Genomic DNA, 22,280 nt, shown 5'->3' with positions numbered 1-22,280 from the left:
ACTTTCTAAATACCTCGGCAGAATTTAGTGCATATGAAGATAGGTTTAGATGCATCAGTCTCTTATCCTTGGTGTGCTCATAGGAACATTTAATGATCTCTTGTAGCTACACTTTGGGCTTTTTCTTTCTGCTTGTTCTCTTTCTCTTCCTATCTTTGTTTTTCAGATAGATATTTACCTGAATCTGAATATCCCTGGAATTGATCACTTCCACGATTCCCACAACGTTGTCAAACACAAGGCCAAACTTTTTACAGTTGTCTAAAATAAAAACAATCATAAATAGGAAAGGTGAGAAAAGAGCAAACATATGCACACCTGTTGCATCAACTACAAACATTCCCAGTCTTGTACTGCATAGCTGAGCGCTGGTGACCGTCTGTTAAAATGAATGGAACGACTCAGATGCATTATGAATCACATAGGTCAGTTTTATCAAGATTGGCATTTAAAGCCCAGCTGAGCTATCCACTCACCAATAGTAATTGAATTGATTTTTCCTTTTATCTGAAGTGTAGATTTGTTACACTTAAAAATGTAGGCCACTTGCTTGAGTTCAGTGTTGGTAATGACCAGGTCATTCTTATCCTCTTGATATTCCTATTTCAAAAGAAAGTTTATTTATTTGGTTGCCTTTAACTGGCTAACAGTCAGACAGAGTTCAGCACAACGTATCCTCAAGACATTGCACCGTTACAATAGAACAGTATCCTGCCAGTGGCTTAAAAATCGGATCTGCTTGGGGATGGGATATTTCACCTAAGTCAGCCTCAGGTGGCACCTGTGCAGATTTTAGAACTGAAGAACTTGGCACAGGCCAAGAGAAAAAACAAACAAACAAAAAAACCATCAGTTTTGTCGCAAAGATGTCACACTGCCAGCAATTTAAAGATGCACTTTCAAAACTGTTGCTTGGCTCCCATCCAGCATACCGCTGGCAGCCCGAAGAGCAGCCCGAGTTTCCGTGCCCCAAAGTGTGGTCTACGCGGTGCATTGCGAACAGGTGCCTTAAACCGTACCACTAAAACTAAGGAGCAATACGTGGAGAAGTTTTCTTTCATTGTGGAGATAAAAGGGACGTTTACACTCGATGGACGTGAAGGAAAGCCTAGGGATCCACAAGGAAAGTTCCAGGTGCTATAACCCTAATGCAAAATAACCCTGGCAAATTGTGACCTTGTGCAAACTTTACTCCGCGGTGACAGCTGTGTAAACTTCTGCATGACTACACTGCGCATTGCTCCCTCCCTCTTTTAACCAACACAGCGACGTGACTTTTCACTCAGATGCTTTGGTATCACAAACAAATCTATCTTTTCCCATCTGAAGACTGAGCAAAAGGAAAACACTTCTGGCTACACTTCTAAGCAAGGGAGAGGTGCTTGCATGGAACGGGTGATGAAAATAAATCTCTTAATTCCAGTGGTTAACAAAGATGGAGAAAGTACTCTGTGATGGTACTGTTCTCCACAAGAGTGGTTTTTGCTCACAAGTGGGATTTTATTTGAATTCTCCACTGGATTTGCTTCTGGGGGACTGTCTGATTTTGACATGGAGCTACTGGAGTGAGTCGAGCAGAGGGCTGCTAAGGTGGTTAGGGGCTGGAGCATCTGTCATAGGAGGAGAGACTGGGAGAGCTGGGCCTGTTTAGCTTGGAGAAGAGAGGACAGAGAGAGGATCTTAACTGATGTGTATCAATACCTGAAGGGAGGGTGTTGAGAATATGGGTCCAGGCTCTTTTCAGTGGTGCCCAGCGACAGGAAAAGAGGCAACAGGCACAAACTGAAATGCAGGAGGGTCTGGCTGAATATGAAATAACGCTTTACTGTGGGGTGACAGAGCACTGAACAGGTTGCCCAGAGAGGTTGTGGAGTCGCCTCTGGAGATACTAAAAACCAGCCTGGATGCCACCCTATGCAGTATGCTCGAGGTGACCCTTCTTGGCAGGGGGCTTGGACTAGAGGTCTCCAGAGCTCCCTTCCAACCTCAGCCGTTCTGTGATTCTGTGACCCTGCGACATTCTCCAGTTCAGATGAATTGTCTCAGATTCTCAGAGACAGATGAATTAACCTTAGATCCTAGAGAATACTAATGGCTAAACTGCAGCAAGGCCGAGCAATACAGAATTAGCCCATATTAGCTGCAACTTCGATTAGTTGCATCTTGATCATGGACAACCTTTTGCAAGACGTCCACTGCTCAGGCTGGTTTGCAGTGTTGAGGTGCAATTCAGAGGTGTGGCTGGAACTCACCACTCTCCATTTCTTTCCCTCTAGCTCCAAGACAGGGGCATGGCTCTGCTGCGGGGAATTCTTGGGGGAGGTGGGACTTGGAGTATGGCTTTTCGTGGGAGAACGAACGGATGGACCTTGGGCACGTAGGCTGGGGTTCTTGTGAGTCTTCTGGTCGTCAGAGACATGTCGAAGCCCTTAAAAAAAAAGGTGCTTGTAAAACAGTCTGTTTTCTTGTTCTAAGGATATTCATATTTAAATAAGGAAGATACAATCTAAATCATTTGTAGTTGTGTTAAATTATCCTATGAATTTCCATTTTTGATTTCCTCAAGATTTGCCTAGGTAACCACCTAAAATGTAACTGCACACATATTTTTAGCAGTTCACATAAAACCTATTTAAAGCCTGTGGATGGCTCTCTTAAAAGCTTTAACAGGAAATGCAGCAATGTCTTCTAGTCCTTCCCTGTCTGCAGAGAGCTCTGCAAGCTTGCTATTGCATAATTTTACATCCATAAAAGCGAGATTTGTTTTCTAATCTGACCTATCGGTACTGCATTAAAGGCTGACGTATCAATTGTATGTATTTAAACTCACAGCCATCCGCTTCAATTCCAACTGTCCAGTATTACTACAGAAAGCGTTATCGCTCTGATCGGTGAGCTGTACCTTCTCACTTAACACCGAACACGTTTTGACACAGGCTTGGACACTGACTGTCAATCAGAAATGAGAATAAACTCTGATCACAATTGCAACTCTGATATTGACCAGCTGCTGGGGATTGAAGATGTCTAGCCTGGTTGCCTTTAAATTACTGGAGACTTCTAAATAAATGGTGTGAATTTCAGGAATGCTGAACAAGTTCGAGCGCTGTTACTTCTAAAGGAGATTTTGGTATGCAGGCTCAGTGCAAGGCTCGGAAGGATTTGAGTTGCCTAAACGTAACTTGAAAACACTGGTGCAATTTGGGGCGGTACATATAGCAGCTGTTGATGTAGTTTGACTCAAGGTTCAGCATTTGTTTTCTTTTCTCCTGACCTTTGGTAATCGCCTCTCCTTGGTTAAGCTGTGCAAATAGGGCTGAGCGAGATGCCGTTCCTTCATCCTTCGCAGTTTCTGCATCGAAGATGGGAGGAGGTCCAGGTGGCGGCGGCGGCGGCGGAGGTGGTGGAGAGAGGCATGGCCCACTGCTTAGAACGGATCGCAGGGACATGTGTGATGCAACAGGGCCCTGTGTCAGATAGATGGAAAATATTTTTAACAGCTTTTCAAGGAACATTGTATTATGATGGCTCTTACTTATTAACGCCCAAGGGTAACTGTGCATTTCAGCGACTCCAGGCAGCCACAGGCTCAGAAGGTCTGGCACCGTCACTGAACTTAGCGCTATGAATCTTCCCTGCAGCAATGAAAACAAGGCTGGAAAGGCTGACAGACCACACTGCTACTCTGCTGCAGAACCCCTGCACCTAAAATGTTTGTACAAAATGCTTGTGAAGGCTATTGTTAAGTATCATTAATTGTAAAGATTCCATAATTTATTATACTTACATAAGGTAAGTGATACACAAACACTTACCATATGTAAAAGTGAAAATGTCTCCTTCTTTTCAGAGAAAATATTCAGTAAACCGTAACGTGATGTGCATTCAGAAACATACAGAAAATGTTCTGCCCAACAAATAACTGGGAGGATCATGAACTGTCAGTTATACATAAGAAAGGTGCTAACCTGTATAGAAGATGTAAAATGCTGTTCAGACTGTTCAAATAATCTGCAAAGATTCAGATTGTAGCACAGTGCAAAGCTATGGTCATTCAAGTAATTTATTTATGCAATCCAGTATTTTTTTGATTTCTCAAATTCTTTTTTCTTTTTTTTCAGTTGCAGAAGATCACAGCAGCACATGAATTATGAGTGAGGGGCCTTGATAAAGTACGTAAACCAATCACTCTATTAGTTTGCATAATCAAAAGTACATGTTTTGATTTGAATTGTAATGCTCATCTATAATATTATGAAACAAACAGGAAATACTGATAATGAGCTGATTAAAATTTTATGCACCCTACTAATAGAAAAGATAGAATGAATCTGAGAAACTGAGTCCCTTTTTCCATCCTGCCACTAAGTGTCACTCTGATTCCAGAAACTGCTCATAGAGAAAGCATCTCTGCAGCAGAGCAGAGACTGTTTTAGGAGAACCGTTGTGAAAAAGCAGATTGGTTCTGATGAATTTAGCTACCTATACAGGTGTTGTGCATTGCACTAATACATATTTATTAGGTGGGCAGATACAATGGAAAAATGACGAGGACTTACAGAGTCACAGCTCCTCTGATTAGCTACCTTTGTTAAGAGATACAGGTTGTTAAAAATGCATCCCTGGTAATCAATACTGGAAATAGATATTGCTTAGCTGGACTCAGAGAGTATTATTAATTTTTCATGATGCCACCCCTTTCTGCTTTCCTCTAAACTGAAACGTCAGAGTATTCATCCAGTTTATGCATCTCACAGGAGTGATGAAAACTGTAGCTATTTTTAAAAAAGTAGACTAGTTTTAGCCTGTGATCTCAAACTGATGATGGGAGAGGAGCTGAGCTGCACATGCTTTTTATTCTTCAACATAATTTAAATAAAAATGCTTGGCACATTTGAGTACCTAACTGCATGTACACCTCTCAGTCAGTATGACCCTAGTTGGAGTAGCACAGAGAGGTAATAATATCATTAATTAATGTCTTAATGTAACCCTTCTCTTGGCCCATGGGTCTTCAGGACTTAGGTTGCATTTGAAGGAGCTGTTCATGGAATATGTTAGTGATAAATACATGTCAAGATTGTTTGTCATGTTAGTGGCATTAAAATTGTACTGTACAAGGAAGACTCGTTGAATTCCTTGTACTCAGGTGAGTAGTGAAGCTGATGCAGTAGCACAGTCTGATTGTTCCTGAATGGATCCGTGATCTCTTTAGGCAATGAGTTCTCTTCTCTGCTATTAGACGTTTTTAACCAAATGTAAGCAAAGGAGAAGAATGCCCTTTAGGAATGGATTATCTTTTATTGTCAAGATATACCAAAACCAGATACTGATGTCTCTTAGAGACATGCCATTGTTTTATGGATATGTTTGACTCTGAGCATTTCTGCATATATACCTAGTAATTAAAGGTTATTACGTTAGACTGGGGACATCTTCCCCCCTGGACCCTCAATTTACAGTGCTTGTCTTGCTGCTGGTGCTCATGCCAGTAATGTTACCTGCAGCAGAGTCAGCACAACTGTGAATTACTATAGTAAAAAATGAACGTAAGTGGATTTAGTGGCACAATCAGTTATTGCTGCCTGAGGTGCTGTAGAGATCTTCCCTGTCTGTTGCCTGCAACCATAGCAACTGTATTCACTATGTCCTGGTTATCCAGAATTATGAACCGTGCATTCGCAGGGCTTTTTAAAATACTCAGCTATCTAGAAATGGCACTCGCCTTTCACACTGCAGTGTGAACTATGTATGCTCTATGTGAGTAGGTCAACAGTAGTACTGGCAGTAGTGGTTAATAACTTGTGGCTTGAGATAAAAATTTGCACTTCTGATTTCTGAAAGACACTTTATGGCTTCAGTATCATCTGTACTGCTGCGTAATGTGATGCAGTTTATGCATCAGTACAGTGCTGTGATTTTCCAGAAACTTGTGTGTAAAAGAGTCACTGTTTGAGGAGCAAGTGTCACCTGGAAGCCGAAGCAGCTGATGCTCCTTTGTAATTAACACCAAATAAATTCTGCAAGGGCTGCAAAGATGCAGCAGAGAAAAAAAATGCAGGAATTATCTGGGTACAGATATTCTGCATGCAGCATGGAATGGTGGGTCACTCTACCAATCTCTTTGTCTCAAGTTGAAGGCCATCACAGATCCACGCGGTAGACTCCAGGCTCAGATGCTGCTGCTGAGCAGTGTATCAAAGGACAGTTTCCCAAATGGCAACAAAAGTATTGGAGTATCTAGTAACAAAAGTGGAAGGAAACTCAGGGAATTTAATTGTGAAGAGTGGATGATCTCACTCCCAGAACTCTGAAAGAACTATCTAGTGAAAACAAGAACAAAATGGAAGGATTTTAAATACATCAATCAAATTCAGACATGGCTTTGTGCAACTGGAGAATGCCTCGTTTACTTTTCGAGAAGGGGCAGAGAGGGGAAGGGATCTGGGCAATTAGAAGCATGTTTTACTTCTAGAGCAGTACTAGAAGAGTGGCTCGGGGAAACTCACAAGGGCACAGAAGGCATGGGAGTGAACTGGAAATGCAGCAAACACTTTGCACTTCTTGCATTCCCTGCATGCCAGGGAGATGGCATCTGTGCTGTGCTCAGATGTGCTGATGCAAAGGGTGGTTTTAGAACCAGATTAGAGGAGTGGCTCCAGGAACTTTCTTTTTTGATTAGTTTTGACCCTGATTAATGCATAGACCTCCACGTTATCAACCTAAGTCACAGGCGAGTGGTTTCCTTTTCTTAGTCACCTTTCTAAAACCTCTTAGACCTTCAGGCTCTAGAATATTCTTGAACCAGACTCTTAAACTGTTCTGGTATCTGGCAATACTTGTGTATAGTCCTATCCAATTTCAACTAAAGTGCCCTTCACAAAGTCCATTCATTTCTTTTCTGTATAGGTTGGTGTTTGTGAGAGCTGCTGGGAATAAAATAGCACGTTATATGCCCTCAAAAGTTCATCTTTCCTAAAGCAGCAGGTGCTTACCAGCTTTGCTATTTGCAAACAACTCTTCAGATTAGCTTCAAGCAGATGTTAACAACAGTGCATCTTTATACAAAGAGCATTAAGAGCCATTTGGACCAGCAAAGGCAGTTATTTGCAAGCCGCCTTTCTTCCTCTTTTATTTCAGCTGTTTGCCCTGGTAACAGCTGCTGTTCTCAGTGCTGTGGTGTCTGTAGACATCACGTCAGGTTCTGCTGATAGCCGACTGCTCTCATTACCATGTTGGTGTGGTCATTTCTTCATCATTTGCAAATAGGCCCCTTGTAAGAATTGTGCGGGGAATGGATAGCTTCAGCCTCTGTTCGTGAAAATGTAACCCAAAACTAAGCCATTAATGTTTAACCTGTTAGCTTTGTATCGCAGTGAACTTGACGTGGTATAAATCTTGTTCCCGGGGCTTTCTGAAATGGGAGGAAATGTAATTTTCTCAGTAAGACCCTATCAAGATGCAGGCCCTACAGCCATGCAGTAATAGCTTTGCAGAGGTCAGAATATTCCAGAAATTTTATCTCAGGGAAAAAAATTGTCTTCAGCCTCCTGCTAAACGATGATCTGAATGTGGTGACAGGAAGGGGTTGGGGTTTGCTCCTTGCTGGATGGCCCAGAGCCACCTGCCAGAGGCTCAGAGGCCTCCCCTTGACTGCGCCTCAGCGGCTTCCCCTGCAGACAGCGTCTGAAGCTGCCCACAGGCCTGGCTCTGATGAACGCCTATTATCACGGCGCAAGGGTGTGCAGGGTTGCAGTACCACCTCAAAGGGTGTTGTGTTTCTACCTGTATCTTGTAGGACTGGCAGAAGGGTGAGGCACTTCTCTTTTTCACCTTGCTCTCAACCTAGCTGTCTCAGTGGCATAAAGAAATGACTGTTTATGTTGAGGCAGGTGGCTGGATAAAATTCACCAGCGTCGAATCCCATTTAATTCCCTTGAAGTTACAGTAGAGATTAACGAAGACCTTTGCTCTGGGGAGCTGGGCCTTGCTTACTGCATGATTTTTCCTCTGGAGCACAGTGCAACAACCACTCTTGTCAGAGAAACAAAGCGAAGCCTGTGCACCATGCGAGTGCTCTGGGTGCCATGCTGTCTGTAATTTTTGGTGGCCGTATGCAGCTTGACATGTCTTTGGGTCTAAACCCAGCTACTGAGAGACAGAATTTCTCTTTGTGTCTCATCACAGATGTTAGTATTTCCTGACCCATACTTGCTGAGCAATTCCCTGGGTTAGCCTTCCGTATCACTGTTACTGTATTGTATTGGGGGGACGAGAGAGGCTTATGTGCCAGGCCCTGTATGAACAGCCCCCGTGTTTCTCTGGGTTTATCTAGTTTTAAGCTGACATAGTGCAGCACAGGAACCGGGAACAAAGGTCTTGTGGTAGGAACCTACTGTGGGGCATCTGAGTGGACCCCCATCTCTTGTAACTGTAATGGTCATTTTTATGGAGGACAAACAAATTACAAATATCTATATAATGCATACAAATAAATTATATATAATATATATATATGTTTCATGTATATAACATAAAGTACCTATGTTATTAGTCATTCATATTAAGATGCAGGTATCTGTTTATGGCTGAGGCAACAGGTGGCTTAGATAGAGGTATAAAATCCCTTCCTTAATTTATTGAAAAGCCTCCTTTTCAAGGCAGCCCGTAAGCAGAAATCCTAACGGGGACTGCATTCTCCTTTAAAATAAAGTATTGCTGTTCCATCTCCCCACCTTTTTAGTAATCCTGGTTTCACACCTAAAATGATTACAGCGTTCTGTATTGTTTTTCCTATACATATGTACAGCCAAAGACAAGAATCATGAAGCTCAAAATATCATGTATCAACCTCTGGGAACAGGTGGGCTGTGACTTAGGGGCACAGAGCTCTTGTTAAGGTGTGTTTTGTGTAAAAGTAGCTTAGCAGGACAGTTCCATTACTTCCCGTATTTAAGCCACCTGTCTGCACGGGGTTATGCTGCCCTCAAATTTACCAGACAAAACAGCTGACTTGCAGGGCCTGTAATCTTTGAGAGTTAGAATACAAAACAATGAAAAACAGACTAGGCTCTTTTTGCTTGTTACTGGGTCTCAGCAGAATTACTTATCTGTTGAGCTTGCAAACTTGGAAACCCCTTTTAATACACTTCTGCCACTTGTCACCTGTTCAGGGTTTAAAATGGTGCTTACATCTTCACAGGTACCCAATCAAAAATGTTTTACCTAGCCAAGGTCTTCTAAATTGATAACAGGAGGCTTTTGCTGGCAGGAGCTGGTCTTTCAGCTTGTCCGCCGCAGTACTTAGAGAGGTGATACATTGCAGGAAAGTATTTTGATAGAGCAGGAGAGAGGCAGAGCTATTTTATAGGAAAATGTGTGGAGGTTATTATTTTAGACAAGCATGAAACGGCCAAGGTCTGTACTGAGACTAGTATAATTGCACTCAGACAGGCTGAAGTAGGAATTATGATGGCTCTTCTCAGTGGTTCTGAGCCATTTGTAGAACCTGTGGAGAGTTTCAACTTTCAAAGAGTGTTTTTAGAATACTATATAATTAGTTATAAATATATATATATTTAAATGGAAGGAAAAAAGACTTGAAGGTACAGTATTGGCTTCAATGAGAACAGGTTATAAATAAATCTCATCTGCTTCAACTGCATCAACTGCTGCACAGATGCAGGCTTCCTCTTAAGAGTTTATTTTGATTTGTGATTGGGGGTGGGGAGGGGAGCATGATATTCATCACTTGAGTGAAATTCTCTATTATACCAAACACTGTAAAGAAATTCACCTCTATTTTCTTTGTATTTCTTCAAATCCTGCTGGCAAAACTTGTCCTAAATGACAACTTTATACAAAGTGCGAAAACTTACTGCAGCTCTCCTTGCAAGTGAGAAGAAAATTTAGGACAATTATCCCTGAGTAAGATTTGTTTCTTAACACTTATTTGATGTGCAGGAAACTACAGCAATCTCTCCTTATTGCTGGTTGTTTTCTTGCTGCATAGTTAACCTGCAGAAATAAGAGCAGAAGTTTCACTTCCCTCAGCTTACTCATGCAGTCCTTGTAGCAAACAAACTTTTATGAGGCATTCTTGCGAGCTTATATTACAGCTGTTCATTTCTTTCCACCACCAAAAAAAAAAAAAGTAGGGAGGAAGAAAGAGCTATATGCTTCACCAGAATCCTTTCTTTAGGGAAGAAAAAAAAAAGGCACTCGCTATTTATTAGTAACAAACTAAAAAAAGACAGCTCACTGGTAGAGCTGTAGATTTCACGTTGAACTCAGAAAGTTGCAGCAAGCAAACCCAACAGTTGCTGCATGGGAAAAATGCAACACTGGACATTTAAAACATTTTGTTATAATAACACTTTTTGCATAAACTCATTGACATCTGAGAATGTCGTATCCGGTGGCAAATTAAAACTTGCAAGCCTCCATTAGGTTGGTAATTACTATCGTTCCCGTTATCAAGATGGCATAATTGAGATAAGTGAGTAGAGTGAACTGCTCCTCACCACAGGGTATATTTGTGGCAGACGGAGGCACATACTTTACAGTCAAAATAATGAACTCCAGAATTACACTTCTAATGAAATCCTGTAGATCCATCTGACATCCACTGACAGGAATGTTTTCCCTGACATATGCGCAATCTAGTTAACATTAATTAAAATGAAAACTTCAGCTTATGATGGAAGTATAGAGTGGCATGTTTTATTCCCTGGGACGATCCTGCTCACAAACACACCTACTCTAAAATGTAATTTCCTTTGAGAGCACAAAGCCAACAAATATCCTACCTGTACCTCCAATGTCTTGAAATGCTTATGATTTATGTAGGGTCCAGTTTTGTACCACCATTCTCCGTGCATGGGTAGCAGAAGAGGCTCAGGCTTCTAGGCTTTCTCCTCAGACAGTCCCATGCATTTCATAGGATGGCCTCAAGGAGTAAGCTATTGGTACACATCTTGGCAGAATCAGAGCCAAAGTGAATAAGGAACTGTGGCAGATGCAAAAATTTGTAAGCATCTTTTATTACTAATTTATTATAAAGCTGATAGAAGTGCCTGTTTTTATCAGAGCTCATTGCTTAGCCGTTATTCCAACTTTTTGCACCTGTTTTAGTATGTGTCTTGTAATTTATTAAGACATTTCTTTCACTTTCCTCTAAAGTGTCTGCCTGGCTACTGCCAGAGCCAGGAACACTACTGCGTGCACTAGTGAGCTGTTCCAAGGCTGGCTGCAGCTGCCCTCTGCAGCTTGATGGACGGGTACATGGGGGCTGGAAACTGCCCAGCTTTGTGATACGGCCATGGAGCACAGCCAGAAACGTGCATGCCACGGTATGCAGCACCTACAGATAAAGAGGCCAACTGCCCATTAAAGACACTGTCCCCTCTTTTTTGGAAACCCAAGCTTAATCTGATCAGGCTGATGCTATCGGGGTGTTTCAGTTCAAGTTAGGAGAATACAGCTCTAAGAAATGCAGTTGTTAATGTTCTCCCTGAATCTTTAGTCTCTTTAGAAATGCCCAAATATGTCACTTAACAGCTTTTTGTATAATGCTTCCAGCATTGCTTTGTTGACTTCTACAGATATGGAGGTTAAATTATTGGTATAGTGTACCTATGAATGTGTACTTGTACTGGCCAAAGACTTGTTCTCTTTCCATCTGTAATAAAATAGCTTTTCTGTATCGTCTCCCTTTCATAAATGTACCACTTCCTTAATGCCTTGCCAAACTACTGCTTTTTCCTTTTATGCATATAAGTGGAAGCTGCTGTGTGCTGCGATTAACTACTGTGTCTGGAATACTGTTACGGCTCTTATATATCATGTTTCTGCCTAGGCCCTGATTCTGCAAACCTTTATGCATAACTACATACAGCACGAATCTGTGACTTTCATTCTCACCTTAAAATGTATAACAAAAATCAAATTATCACTTTAGTATCTTATTGCTTTCTGGAATGTATTTGTTACCAAGCTTCATAAAAATATTTAAGGAAGCTATTGAAACAACTTGCTAACTTACTGGATTCAAATTTCCATACACTCACATGAAGTAAAACTTGAAAAAATTATACATCCATAAGAAATGTGTTGGTAACTTAATCTTTCTGGCACACATTACATGAATGATAATTTAAATGAGCCATATTTCCAACACAACTTCTTTCAAATCAAAGTGATATCCAAACTGAGTGAAATCAATACTTCAGAGGCAGTAATAGACTCATCACTCAAGATGTAGTAAGCACTGTTTGCAGTAAACTATGTTTAATATGAATAAACAAGTCACACCTAAGTGTGTATTCAGCAATTTCCTGTGAGCTAAAGCAAGGGAAATAGATGTGACGGCTGAGATGCTTTTAAGACCAGTCAAATATAATCTGCAATAGCTACACATCTGTATGAGATTACCAGTGCTCAAATAACTGAGGCTTCCTCCTATATCATAACAAATATAACAAATCTCTATAACGCCACTTCCATTAAGGTGAAGATGTATTCATATACATGTATCTTTCTCTGTATGAACAAAGCTAAATTTGTTCCAGATTCTCAGGCTAATTCTGCTAACAGGGTGCTACAATTTCTTTTCCTTTTCTAATAATCATTTAAAAATCATCACTTGTTCTCACATTCTTTAATTAAAATAGAGTAGAATGTAGCAAGTGTGAAATTTAGGACTAAATTAAGAAAGGGAATCATAAGTAATATTTAACATTTTTTCCTACAGAAACCTACAGAGTAGCAGATAATTCCAGTCCTTCCATTTATCAGGTCTCAACATTTTTGCATTGCTTCAAACTGAAAGGTACACACAGATCATAGTTTCTCCTGTGTTTGAACTTGCACTTGAATACTGTAAGGCCTTGTACAATGTGTAGAGAAAGTCGTGAAGAGGAAGGCGCGAAGTCTGTTGCTGAGCACAAGTGATAGACATTCTTTCACACGATTATCCCCTCCACAGAGGGGAGACAAAGTAAGTTTTCCAGATACCTTGTTAAGATACAGTCTGTTTCACTTCCTTAAGAGTTGTTACAGTGGTCTGGGAATTAAATTACCTGGTAGTCTACATCGGTCCTCTTAACAGACCTTCAATTTTTTAAAATTTTATTTCCCTATAGAGAAGAAATTGTAGTCTTGGTGTGAATGACCGCATGTGCAAGTATGTGTGTGCACTGGTAAGTTTAGGAAATGACAGCAAAGAGCTGGCTGATTGTATTCTTAACATACTCCAGCAATTCTCATAACTTGATAATAAACACGAGCACATTATTCTAATCCCATCTAGAACATGGCATTAATGCAGACAGTGGACATAAACTCTTCCATTTACATCCAACAGAAAATATATTCTTTGTGTTTATACCTCCCTTTAAGAACAATATTCATTGCCATCATCTTGCTATGCATCCCAGATGTAACAGACAGAAGATGTTTATAAAGAGAGCATAAATAGCACACAGTCATATATACTAGCTCTCTGTATATATATATATCTATGAAGCATGCATTTCAGAAATTATCTCTGTATGTATAAAATAGTTTTATAAAGATGGCTATCTATGGAGTAAGAACTCGGTATGAATTCCTTGGGTTTCTGTTTCCTGTTATTAAGCCTCAAACCTCTCTCTTTGTTCAGATTTTTTACACCATCCTTTTCCTTCCACCATCACACTCACCTAATTTTCCTTTGTTCTGACATGCCCTTTAAATTCTTTGGTTTTGCTTTTGTTCCTACATTCTACCGCATCAGACCCGGAGAACTGTGCCTTTCCTCACCCTCTGCAGCTGGGGATTATGGCTGTGATCATCTCAAACAATTCTCCTCTCTTCCTCAAAGCCTGTACCACATCTTCTCCACCTGCCTCTCAAGCTTTTATCAGCTGGGTGGGAAGTTCATTGAGCATGACTTCTGTTCCTGGCCTAGATATGTAGGTCATGACCTACATTAAAAGTCAAATTGGTTACTGGCATTTCATGGTTCTTCATGAACAAGTAAAGGGTACTCACAGTTTTACTCCAGGTGAGACCTGTGGTATGATGCTCTTTGATATAAGCTTGAAGCTCAGACCAGATGTTCAGATACGACTTCACCCAATCAACGTGGCGTGTATCACTGTAAAAAGAGACATTATTTATATGTGTGGATGTTTGTACGTAAAGAAGAAAGCACTGCTATTCATGCTTAAAGCAGGTAAAGCCCAGTGTCTGCTCTACAGCCGTGGACAAATCAGTTAGCAGGCAGCAAGCCAGCCCAGTGCTGAAGATGCTGAGGCCCACTACGCTGGAAAGCTTTAGGGCCCTTGCAGAGGACAAACCAGGGCAGAGGTGCCTCTAGCATGGGCTGCTCCTTGCTGGTAGGGTTGTCATCATCCTGCTCAGGCTCATAATCAACTGAAGATGCACTAAAGCTATTTGGAGCTCTGTGGCAGCTACTCACGCTCTATCTCGGAGTCCTGAATCTTAGAAAGTGAAATACCTGTGGGTTCTGTAAAATATTCTAGCTGCCACGTTCACATGTAGCCAGCATAATACTGGAACACATAATAGTCATCTGACTAAAATATTTATACATCAAGGATTTCAGAAGTACAAATCAAAAGCTGGCTCTGGAATGATTCTTTGGGAAGCTTAAGTCTTCTAGTAAACAGGAACAAGAAATATGTAAAGAAAGAGAAACTGCTTGTAAGATGCGGTCCTTACTTATGAAGCTCCAAACAAGAATAGTTACTGAACCGTGACTGCTGTGGACTGGATGCTCGGAAGGGCTTGGGTACCTACCCCCTATTTATTTCCCTTGGAGCTTGATGTTTAATACTGATGAGGATCTGGGTCAATGGGTTTAACCCAAAGCCTACTAAAGTCAAGAGACAGCCTTCCACTGCTTTGGAAGACATTGTGATCTGGTCGAATATTCAGTGAAAAACAGGAAAATAATTCCTTATTAGGAGAGGAACTAGCTTTATACCTAACTAATGCAACCTGTTTATACCTTTTTGCACGACGTTTTGCTTCCGAATAAGTACTTCCAAAGCTATATTGTAAAAATCTTCAGTTACCTCAAGCAGGCAAACGAAGGCTTCAAGAATAATACATAATATTTATTTCATAGATATATGTATCTAATAAAATATGCATATAAATTAAATAGAAATGTATACATAAGTTTTTTTTACATATATATATTTATATAAAGTTTTCCTCACTAAAGAGGAAAAACTCAACTGCAAGTACTATTTTTCATTGAGGATATAAAAATAAAAAGCCAAAATCTGGCCTCAAAAAGTACCGCATCAGTCGGATTTATACATGCCTTATTTTTAGAGGGCATAGGAAGGACCTACATTTTTTCTCTTTCTCTGTCAGCTCACAGATCTCATTCATGGGATTGTTCTGTGAATTCCTTGTGCTCTTTAAGAACAATGCAGTGGTACAGAAAAAAAAAATAACTGGGAACTATGGAAGTAGATGTTCAGCTGTATACACCTCGCACCTGAACACATACTTTCAAGCAGAGAGCAAGAACAGCAACAGTATGAGTACGCAAGTGAGACAAGGACACACAGAAGCTAGCTAGCCAATTTTCTGGCACCCCAGAAAGTTAAATATAGTCATATACCTGGCAGAGAGTGAAAACCAGCATTGCTAGTGCTGCTGCCATTCGCACTGCAACACACTGCAGGCCAAACATGAGGAGGGGAAAATAAACCACTGCAATCAGAGCTTATCAAATGCTCTTCTGTTTACAAAATGCTTTTTGTGGCGGTGTTGTGAACCCTATTAGTACAGTTAATGCTCTCATCCTCACTGTGGCTAGTAGACACTGGGGCTTGGCAACATACCTGTGCTTGTAGTCCTTTAATACCCTGTTAGTATAAAAGGTAGCAGCATCATTCATCTCCTTGACATAAGGGCCTGGTTTAGGAGACTAGGACCATCAACCCATGGTAGCAGGAAACAACAGAAGGAGAAAGGAGGTAAAACATTAGTCAGACACCTTCCCTGATATATTAGGTATATTATAAACACCTTCTTGGGTGCAGTAGACTGAAGAAGTATGCAGATGAGACTACAAAGTTCTGCAAGATTTGGACCTATTCTGGGCCACACCATCCAGAAGTTGATTCAGAGCCCTCCCAACTGTGCTGGGCACAACTTACCACTGCTATCCAACCAAGTGCAGGTATGCTTTCGCTGACGGCTGAGAGGTGGTTGAACATCTTACTTCCTCTGTTTCTTTCTCTGAAGTTCTGGATTTCCTGAATCTTCTCTGATATTGGCTTGAGAAGCATTGCCACCTCATTCTGAAAAAAAAAAAAAAGAAAAGGAAAAAGAAGAGACACTGCTGTTAACAATGGACAGTCCACAAACACCCTGCGGTTTAACACTGTCCTCCCTGCCCATTGTTTTAACACTTGGAAGGAAAGGTCAGCATATTCTCCACATTAAAGTAACTATTTAATTACCCTGCTCTGGTTGTAGCAGCAAAATGCAGTTATTAATAATGTGTGGCAGTAAAAATTGTCCTCAGCACGGGCAGCACATTTACGTGCTGTCCTGGTTAAGACCCACAGAGACCCTGTATCTTGGAGTTAGCAGAATGTTTGCATTTTGCATGTGGTCTTTCTGGATTTTTTGGGGGAGTCTTTACACTACTTTGAGTTTTTCATGTTATTAACCAAGCTGTTCTTTCCATAAGAAACAAACTATGTGTTAGGTTCATGGCTTCTTATCATCTGGCAACAAGACTGAGAAAGTAATACACTGAAGGCAATATCCATTTTAGCTTTCCCTTTAGGTAAGTTTTAATGTTTAAATTTCCTTCGTCCGCGAGTAATGTGGGAACATTTCATGGGAAACATACTGCCTGCAAGGCATGGCTTGGGGAAATTCCCCTGTGTTAATCAGAAAGGAATGGTATCCAGGGGAATGACTGCTGAGCGGAAGGAATAGTGTCTGGAGCGAAGAGAAAAGCAGAATGAATGTTGAGGCTATCCAAGCTCTTCTCCTCTGCAAAGTGAATGTTAATCGCACTGATCCAGTGTCACGGAAAAACTAATTTAGAGCATTAACTTGCTGGGAAAAATTCTTCCACGCAGCAACAGCACATTGAGGGAGCAGCAGTCATTAGCTTATATGCAGAGGAACTGCTGTATACTGAATGTTGCAACTTTATAAGATGTTTCTGTAAAAACAGACTAATTCTTTATTGCAAAAGTATGCCTGCAGAACCCATGCTATGTCCCACCAAGGAGAGTGCACCAGTCTGACTTTCCCTGGCACTTCACTCAGAAGTCACTCGGGGTACTTAAGTATTTCCCCGGCCATGTGGCAGAACTCCATATTCTTAACTCACCTTTTCTCAGGCGTACTTGTTCAGCAGAATTAAGTGTTTGCAGGAGAAAACCAGTCCTCATATTCTCAAGGACAAATGCTGTCATGACACACACAAAACAATGTGTATGCATGTGCTACTTGATCTCTGTACAATACTTCTTTCCAGGCTCCCACGAGACCTTGGCTTTACAGAATATTATGTCACCTTAAAATAAGCATGTTTGCTGTGGATCAACGTAGCTCAAAAGACACCCCCCAAAACAGGACAAAAATAGGTTCTGAGTTTTTGAAAAAAAAAAAATTGATCCAGCAATGAATGGAGCCTTAATATTTTAGAGATAATGTAATTTTGAGAAAGGCTTGGGCATCTGACGTGCAGGGGATACTTGGTCTTCTCCTGCACCAAAGTGGGCTGGGAGAAAATGAGTGTTTACAGTATTACTAGGAGATGAAAATATTTTTTGTTTATGGCTTAATGACCAGCATAAGTCATTACGTCTGAAAAAGCCCTGAAACCTCCATGATTTGTAGTTCTGAAAAACTGATTTTGTTGCCACAACATGGTATAGTCTGCAGGAACTCTTCCTTCTAATTTCTGCTTGTTTACAGCATACTGCAGCTGGTTGGTTCTTTCTTATTTTTCAGGGAAATCTTCTAAGTGTGACAGTAGCTAACAAAACTGAAATTTAAGAAAGTGCTCGCTCTGCTTTGATATTATGCCAGTTTTCCTCCTATACCGTCTAAGGGATATTTACAGTCTTTAGCTTACTGTGAATCTTCATGGCCCAGTTCCAGCCAAAGAGAATATCAGGGCTAAAAATACAGCTCGGCAGATGCCTGGTGTATCCAGACAGCGCTGGGAGGCAGCATATTTCTGCGGATAGGGCACAGAAGTGGGAGTCCGTATAGGGGGGTTCTGTTTGCAGCTCTTCCCCCAAATTATCGCTCGATTTTAGGAAAGCTGTGCTACCTTTGTGTCCTCCAGCTTCCTCTGTATGAAACAATGTTAATGTAGCTGGTTTTCTTTGTAGAACACATTGATATCTGTAGATAGGAAGGCAAAATCAGGGCCGAACATTTTCCCTGTTGGTAACACAAGACCTGCTCCTCATCCTACTCCACTTGCATTGATGGAAAAACTCCCAGCCACTCTTGTGAGGGCTTCCTCTTGCTGGTACCGGCAGAATTTCTGTCCCTCACAACACAGGACTTAAAGTGTTCAGTGAATTGACTGTTTAAAAAACTATAGTGAATATAAATAATGCCACAAAGAAGTCCACTGTGAGAGCTTTAAAGGTGAAAGACATGTCGCTAAGGGAAGTAGCTCAAAGCAACCATTCACTTGGCACTGTACTTACACCAAAACGATTCACAAATGACTTGAGGATATCTTCAAATCTATCCTGGCTGCTTTGCACCGTAAGAACTATCTAGCCTGCCTTCTTTCCGCTCTGCATTTGTTTTATTCTGCAATAGTTGCTGCTTGTCTGGATGGCTGCACATAACGTGTGTGTGTGCCCAAACTTCTTACGATCCCAGCTTCTGTGTCACAGCCAGACACAAAGGAATACAGGCCTGCAAGGAATCACTTCATTGAGTCTTGTCTCCCTCCAGTCAGTTCTAAATTTTTAGTTAGTGATTAAACTGCATATGAATCATGGTGTATGTGACATCTGGATATGGAAAGGCTCATTAATTCTGGCACTAATCAGTCTTGTTTGGCTCCACAATACAGAACCAGTTGTGCTGAGGGTTCTAGAAGAATAATCTCTTTATTGCAATGAATATTAAAACAGCTGGTTGTTAATGAAATGATTGTCTATGCTGCATCTCCAAGAAAAAAAAAAAAAACGAATTCAAGGAGATGAATCAGAGCTGTTGGAAAAATCTTCAGCATGCCTTTGGCATGTGCTAGATAAGATTTCTTGTCATTTAAGACACAGCACAGTTGTTTAACAGAAATTTAACGTCTTTGTATAAACACCATTCCTATTATAATATCAGTTTTGCTGAAATGTTTAAAAATGCAGAAATGACACAACTTAAAAATATCAGAAGTAATTCCCAGTATGCCCCTGTCCCTTTAAAATTATTACTAAAAACAGGTTGTCTTTTTGAATATTAATACTTAAACAACCAGTCAACTCTGACCCATGTCTTATAATTCTCATCCTAAAATCAGGAGTACGACTACTGCACTGAGGAGCAAGAGCACTCAAAAAAAAGTTAGAGCATGCAACAAGAACTGCCTTAGGCTTTGGCTTCAGAGATTTAACAGTCTAGACCCAGCTTTATAAAAAGGCCTGGCATACCAGTGTTCCAACAGACCCAACTGAACAGACTTTTCTTTTTCACATTTTTCATAATACTCCCAGGAGAAATTCCCCTAATGACAGGTTTAACAGGACCGGGGCATGTGGATTTAATTCACAGAATGGGCAAACTGTTGAGCATTTTTGTGTGTGTGTGTGTGTGATTTGCCTATTAAGGCACACTAAAATGGAGTGGCTTGCTTAAACTTTGGTGCTTGAGCTAGTGACTACTTGAAAATCTCAGCCTTCGTCTGGGAAACCTGTTTTTTCTCAGGACCATTGCTGTTCAGAAACCTACCAGCACGCAGCAGAAAGGCGCAAAACCCAGCAGGTAAATAAGAATACGGCTTTTAAAGATATTAAGCATTTGAAGCTAATCTTATATGGTTTTGAGGGGTGAAGATTGTTAACTGAAGAATTTTTATGGTGATGGGTGGCAACACAATTCAGACCTCACTATTAAAGTGTTTAAGCCAACCTGGCCTATTATGAAATATCATGGCAAGAGAACAAATACACTTTCAAGTTATGCTAAACGAGGGGGTGGCAACCTTTGGTGTAGGAGCAGTACAAGAAAACTGAGAGCATTTCGGATCAGCAGCCCCTTTATTTTACTCAGCCACAGCCAGAGCAGCATAACTACAACCTTAATTCAATGTTGTCCCCTGTCTACAGTTCTGTTATTTTCTTTTCTTCCATCAGTTCAAAATCTCCATCATACTTGCATTGTATTTTTCACAGGCAAGCTTGAAATATAGAGTTGATTTGAATCAGCTGTCTTTGTATATGTTGGCAAGTGTAATGGGAATGGTTCTGTAGTGCAAAATGGTTGGTGCTGAGGACCTGACATTCATACTACACATGTTTGGGGGTACAAACCAAAAAAAAACATTGCCCGCCTATGAACTAAAACACTTAATGGAGACACGGTCATTACATCTGCCAACAGCCTGCTGCAGTTCCATCCCACACTTTCAAGGGGTGAAAGATGTCATGGATGGCATCCACCACACTCAGTTCTAGCAGTTTAAAGGGTGAGCATCCACTCTCAGCTGAGACTTAATTTCCTCTATTGTAAATGATGTCCCTGAGGAATTCTTTCCATCTTTAATAGATGTTACGGTATGAAGACTGCACTCAAGATGTGTTGCCATTAAGTATAAAGAGAGCCCAGAAAGACACCTTATGGAAGATGCCTGCCTGGACAGTTAAAGCAATCCCATTCTGTGTCTGTAGGATACCGGTAGCTTTAGTGACCACCAGTGAGATGCACTTCTATGGGCGGCTCTGATTTTGGAACTAAAATAGCTTTAGATTAACTGTACTTTCCCCTGTTTTGTATTTTGTAGAAGGCAATCTGCAAATAAGTCTTTAAAATTGGAGTTGATCCTTTTTTTTTTTTTTTATATATATGTGGTATAAGAAGGGCTTGTATTTTTATTGCAGCTGTGTGTCAGTTTGAATGGAATCAGTGTTCAAATCAGGGTGAGGAATAATCTTTCTACGAAGTATATAGGAAATAAATTTTTTCAGATGTGAATCTAAGCTAGTTAGTAACTAAGCTAGTTAGCCTCCAAATCATGCTGCTCGTGGAGAAAGTCTGGCCTTCTCAGACCCTTACATTTTTTAACTTTGCTTAATTCTCCCACAGTGAAGCACTACCAGTTCTTTGTTGGCAGTTGCCAAACTTGTTGCACTGCTTATCTCCATCTCTCCTAGCAGAAAGTGTTTCACATTGGGTACCAGGGTTTTGCTCTTACAATTGCAGTCCAACCTACTGCACCCTCTTTCTGAATGCTGACCACATTCACATCCCTGTAGTACTCTGATATTTCCAGGGTTCAGAAGTCTCCTAACTAACTACAGAGAGACATGAATTTATTCCATTCTCATTTTCTTAGACTGTAAATCTTAACGCAGTGGTGTAACAAGGATTTGTCAATAGCACAGGTTCGGCCATTTCAACTCAGTGCCATGCAACAGCAGGACCATGGTGCAGGGAGACGGATCTGCAGAAATGTCTGGTCAGCTTCCTCAACACAGAAGCTTACACACATTTGTGTGCTTCCAAAGTGACTTAATTGGTATCTGGCATTTATTCCTCTTAGACTGCACATAAACTCTCTAATATTAGCCATAGCAGTTTTGTGCTTGTGAAAAAAATGGGAACACCAACCCCAAACCCCACAGGACGAATTATTAATTTAGTCATTCGCAGGTTTTGAAATGCTGACTCTTACAGAGAACAAGTGGAGAGGAACGTAGCTGCTGACAAGTGGAGAACTCCGGGGTCTGGTACGAACTGCATGCATCAGTTTACAGCAGTGTCGAATCACACCAATACCTTTGGCCAGGACCGTGTGGCTGTCCTTTAAGTGGACTTGAATGCTTTACCTATTGTTTCCTTTCCACTACAGCTCTCCATGGGCAGCATGTCAACAATGAGAGGTTCTCCTGCCTGAGGCACACAAGCCTACAAGCATCCCACACCTCAACAACAGCTACAGAAATGAACGGTTTTCAGCCTGCTGATTTACTCCTCAGCCATTGCTGCTGTGACTGTAGTCCATGCCAGTGCACCCCTGAGCATCTGAAGTAACAAAGTTCTGC

The 22,280-nt window shown here is 41.0% G+C and overlaps 1 protein-coding gene across 1 annotated transcript in view; it reads right to left on the bottom strand.

Moving 5' to 3' along the window:
- Positions 1-22,280, bottom strand: part of CAP2 (cyclase associated actin cytoskeleton regulatory protein 2) — a 65,140-nt gene that overhangs the window by 6,000 nt on the left and 36,860 nt on the right. The window contains exons 5-11 of the mRNA XM_035316753.1: positions 16,182-16,325; positions 15,864-15,949; positions 14,032-14,137; positions 3,275-3,467; positions 2,253-2,428; positions 477-600; positions 179-261 (exon numbers count right to left, since the gene is read on the bottom strand). Coding sequence (XP_035172644.1) covers positions 179-261; positions 477-600; positions 2,253-2,428; positions 3,275-3,467; positions 14,032-14,137; positions 15,864-15,949; positions 16,182-16,325 — 912 coding nt within the window. The remainder of the gene's footprint in view (positions 1-178; positions 262-476; positions 601-2,252; positions 2,429-3,274; positions 3,468-14,031; positions 14,138-15,863; positions 15,950-16,181; positions 16,326-22,280) is intronic.

The sequence above is a fragment of the Oxyura jamaicensis genome, chromosome 2 (assembly GCF_011077185.1).
Source record: "Oxyura jamaicensis isolate SHBP4307 breed ruddy duck chromosome 2, BPBGC_Ojam_1.0, whole genome shotgun sequence".
In the NCBI taxonomy this organism is placed as follows: Eukaryota; Metazoa; Chordata; class Aves; order Anseriformes; family Anatidae; genus Oxyura; species Oxyura jamaicensis.
The sequence above is the reverse complement of the archived record's forward strand: the minus strand, read 5'-3'. Positions and strand labels throughout refer to the sequence as shown.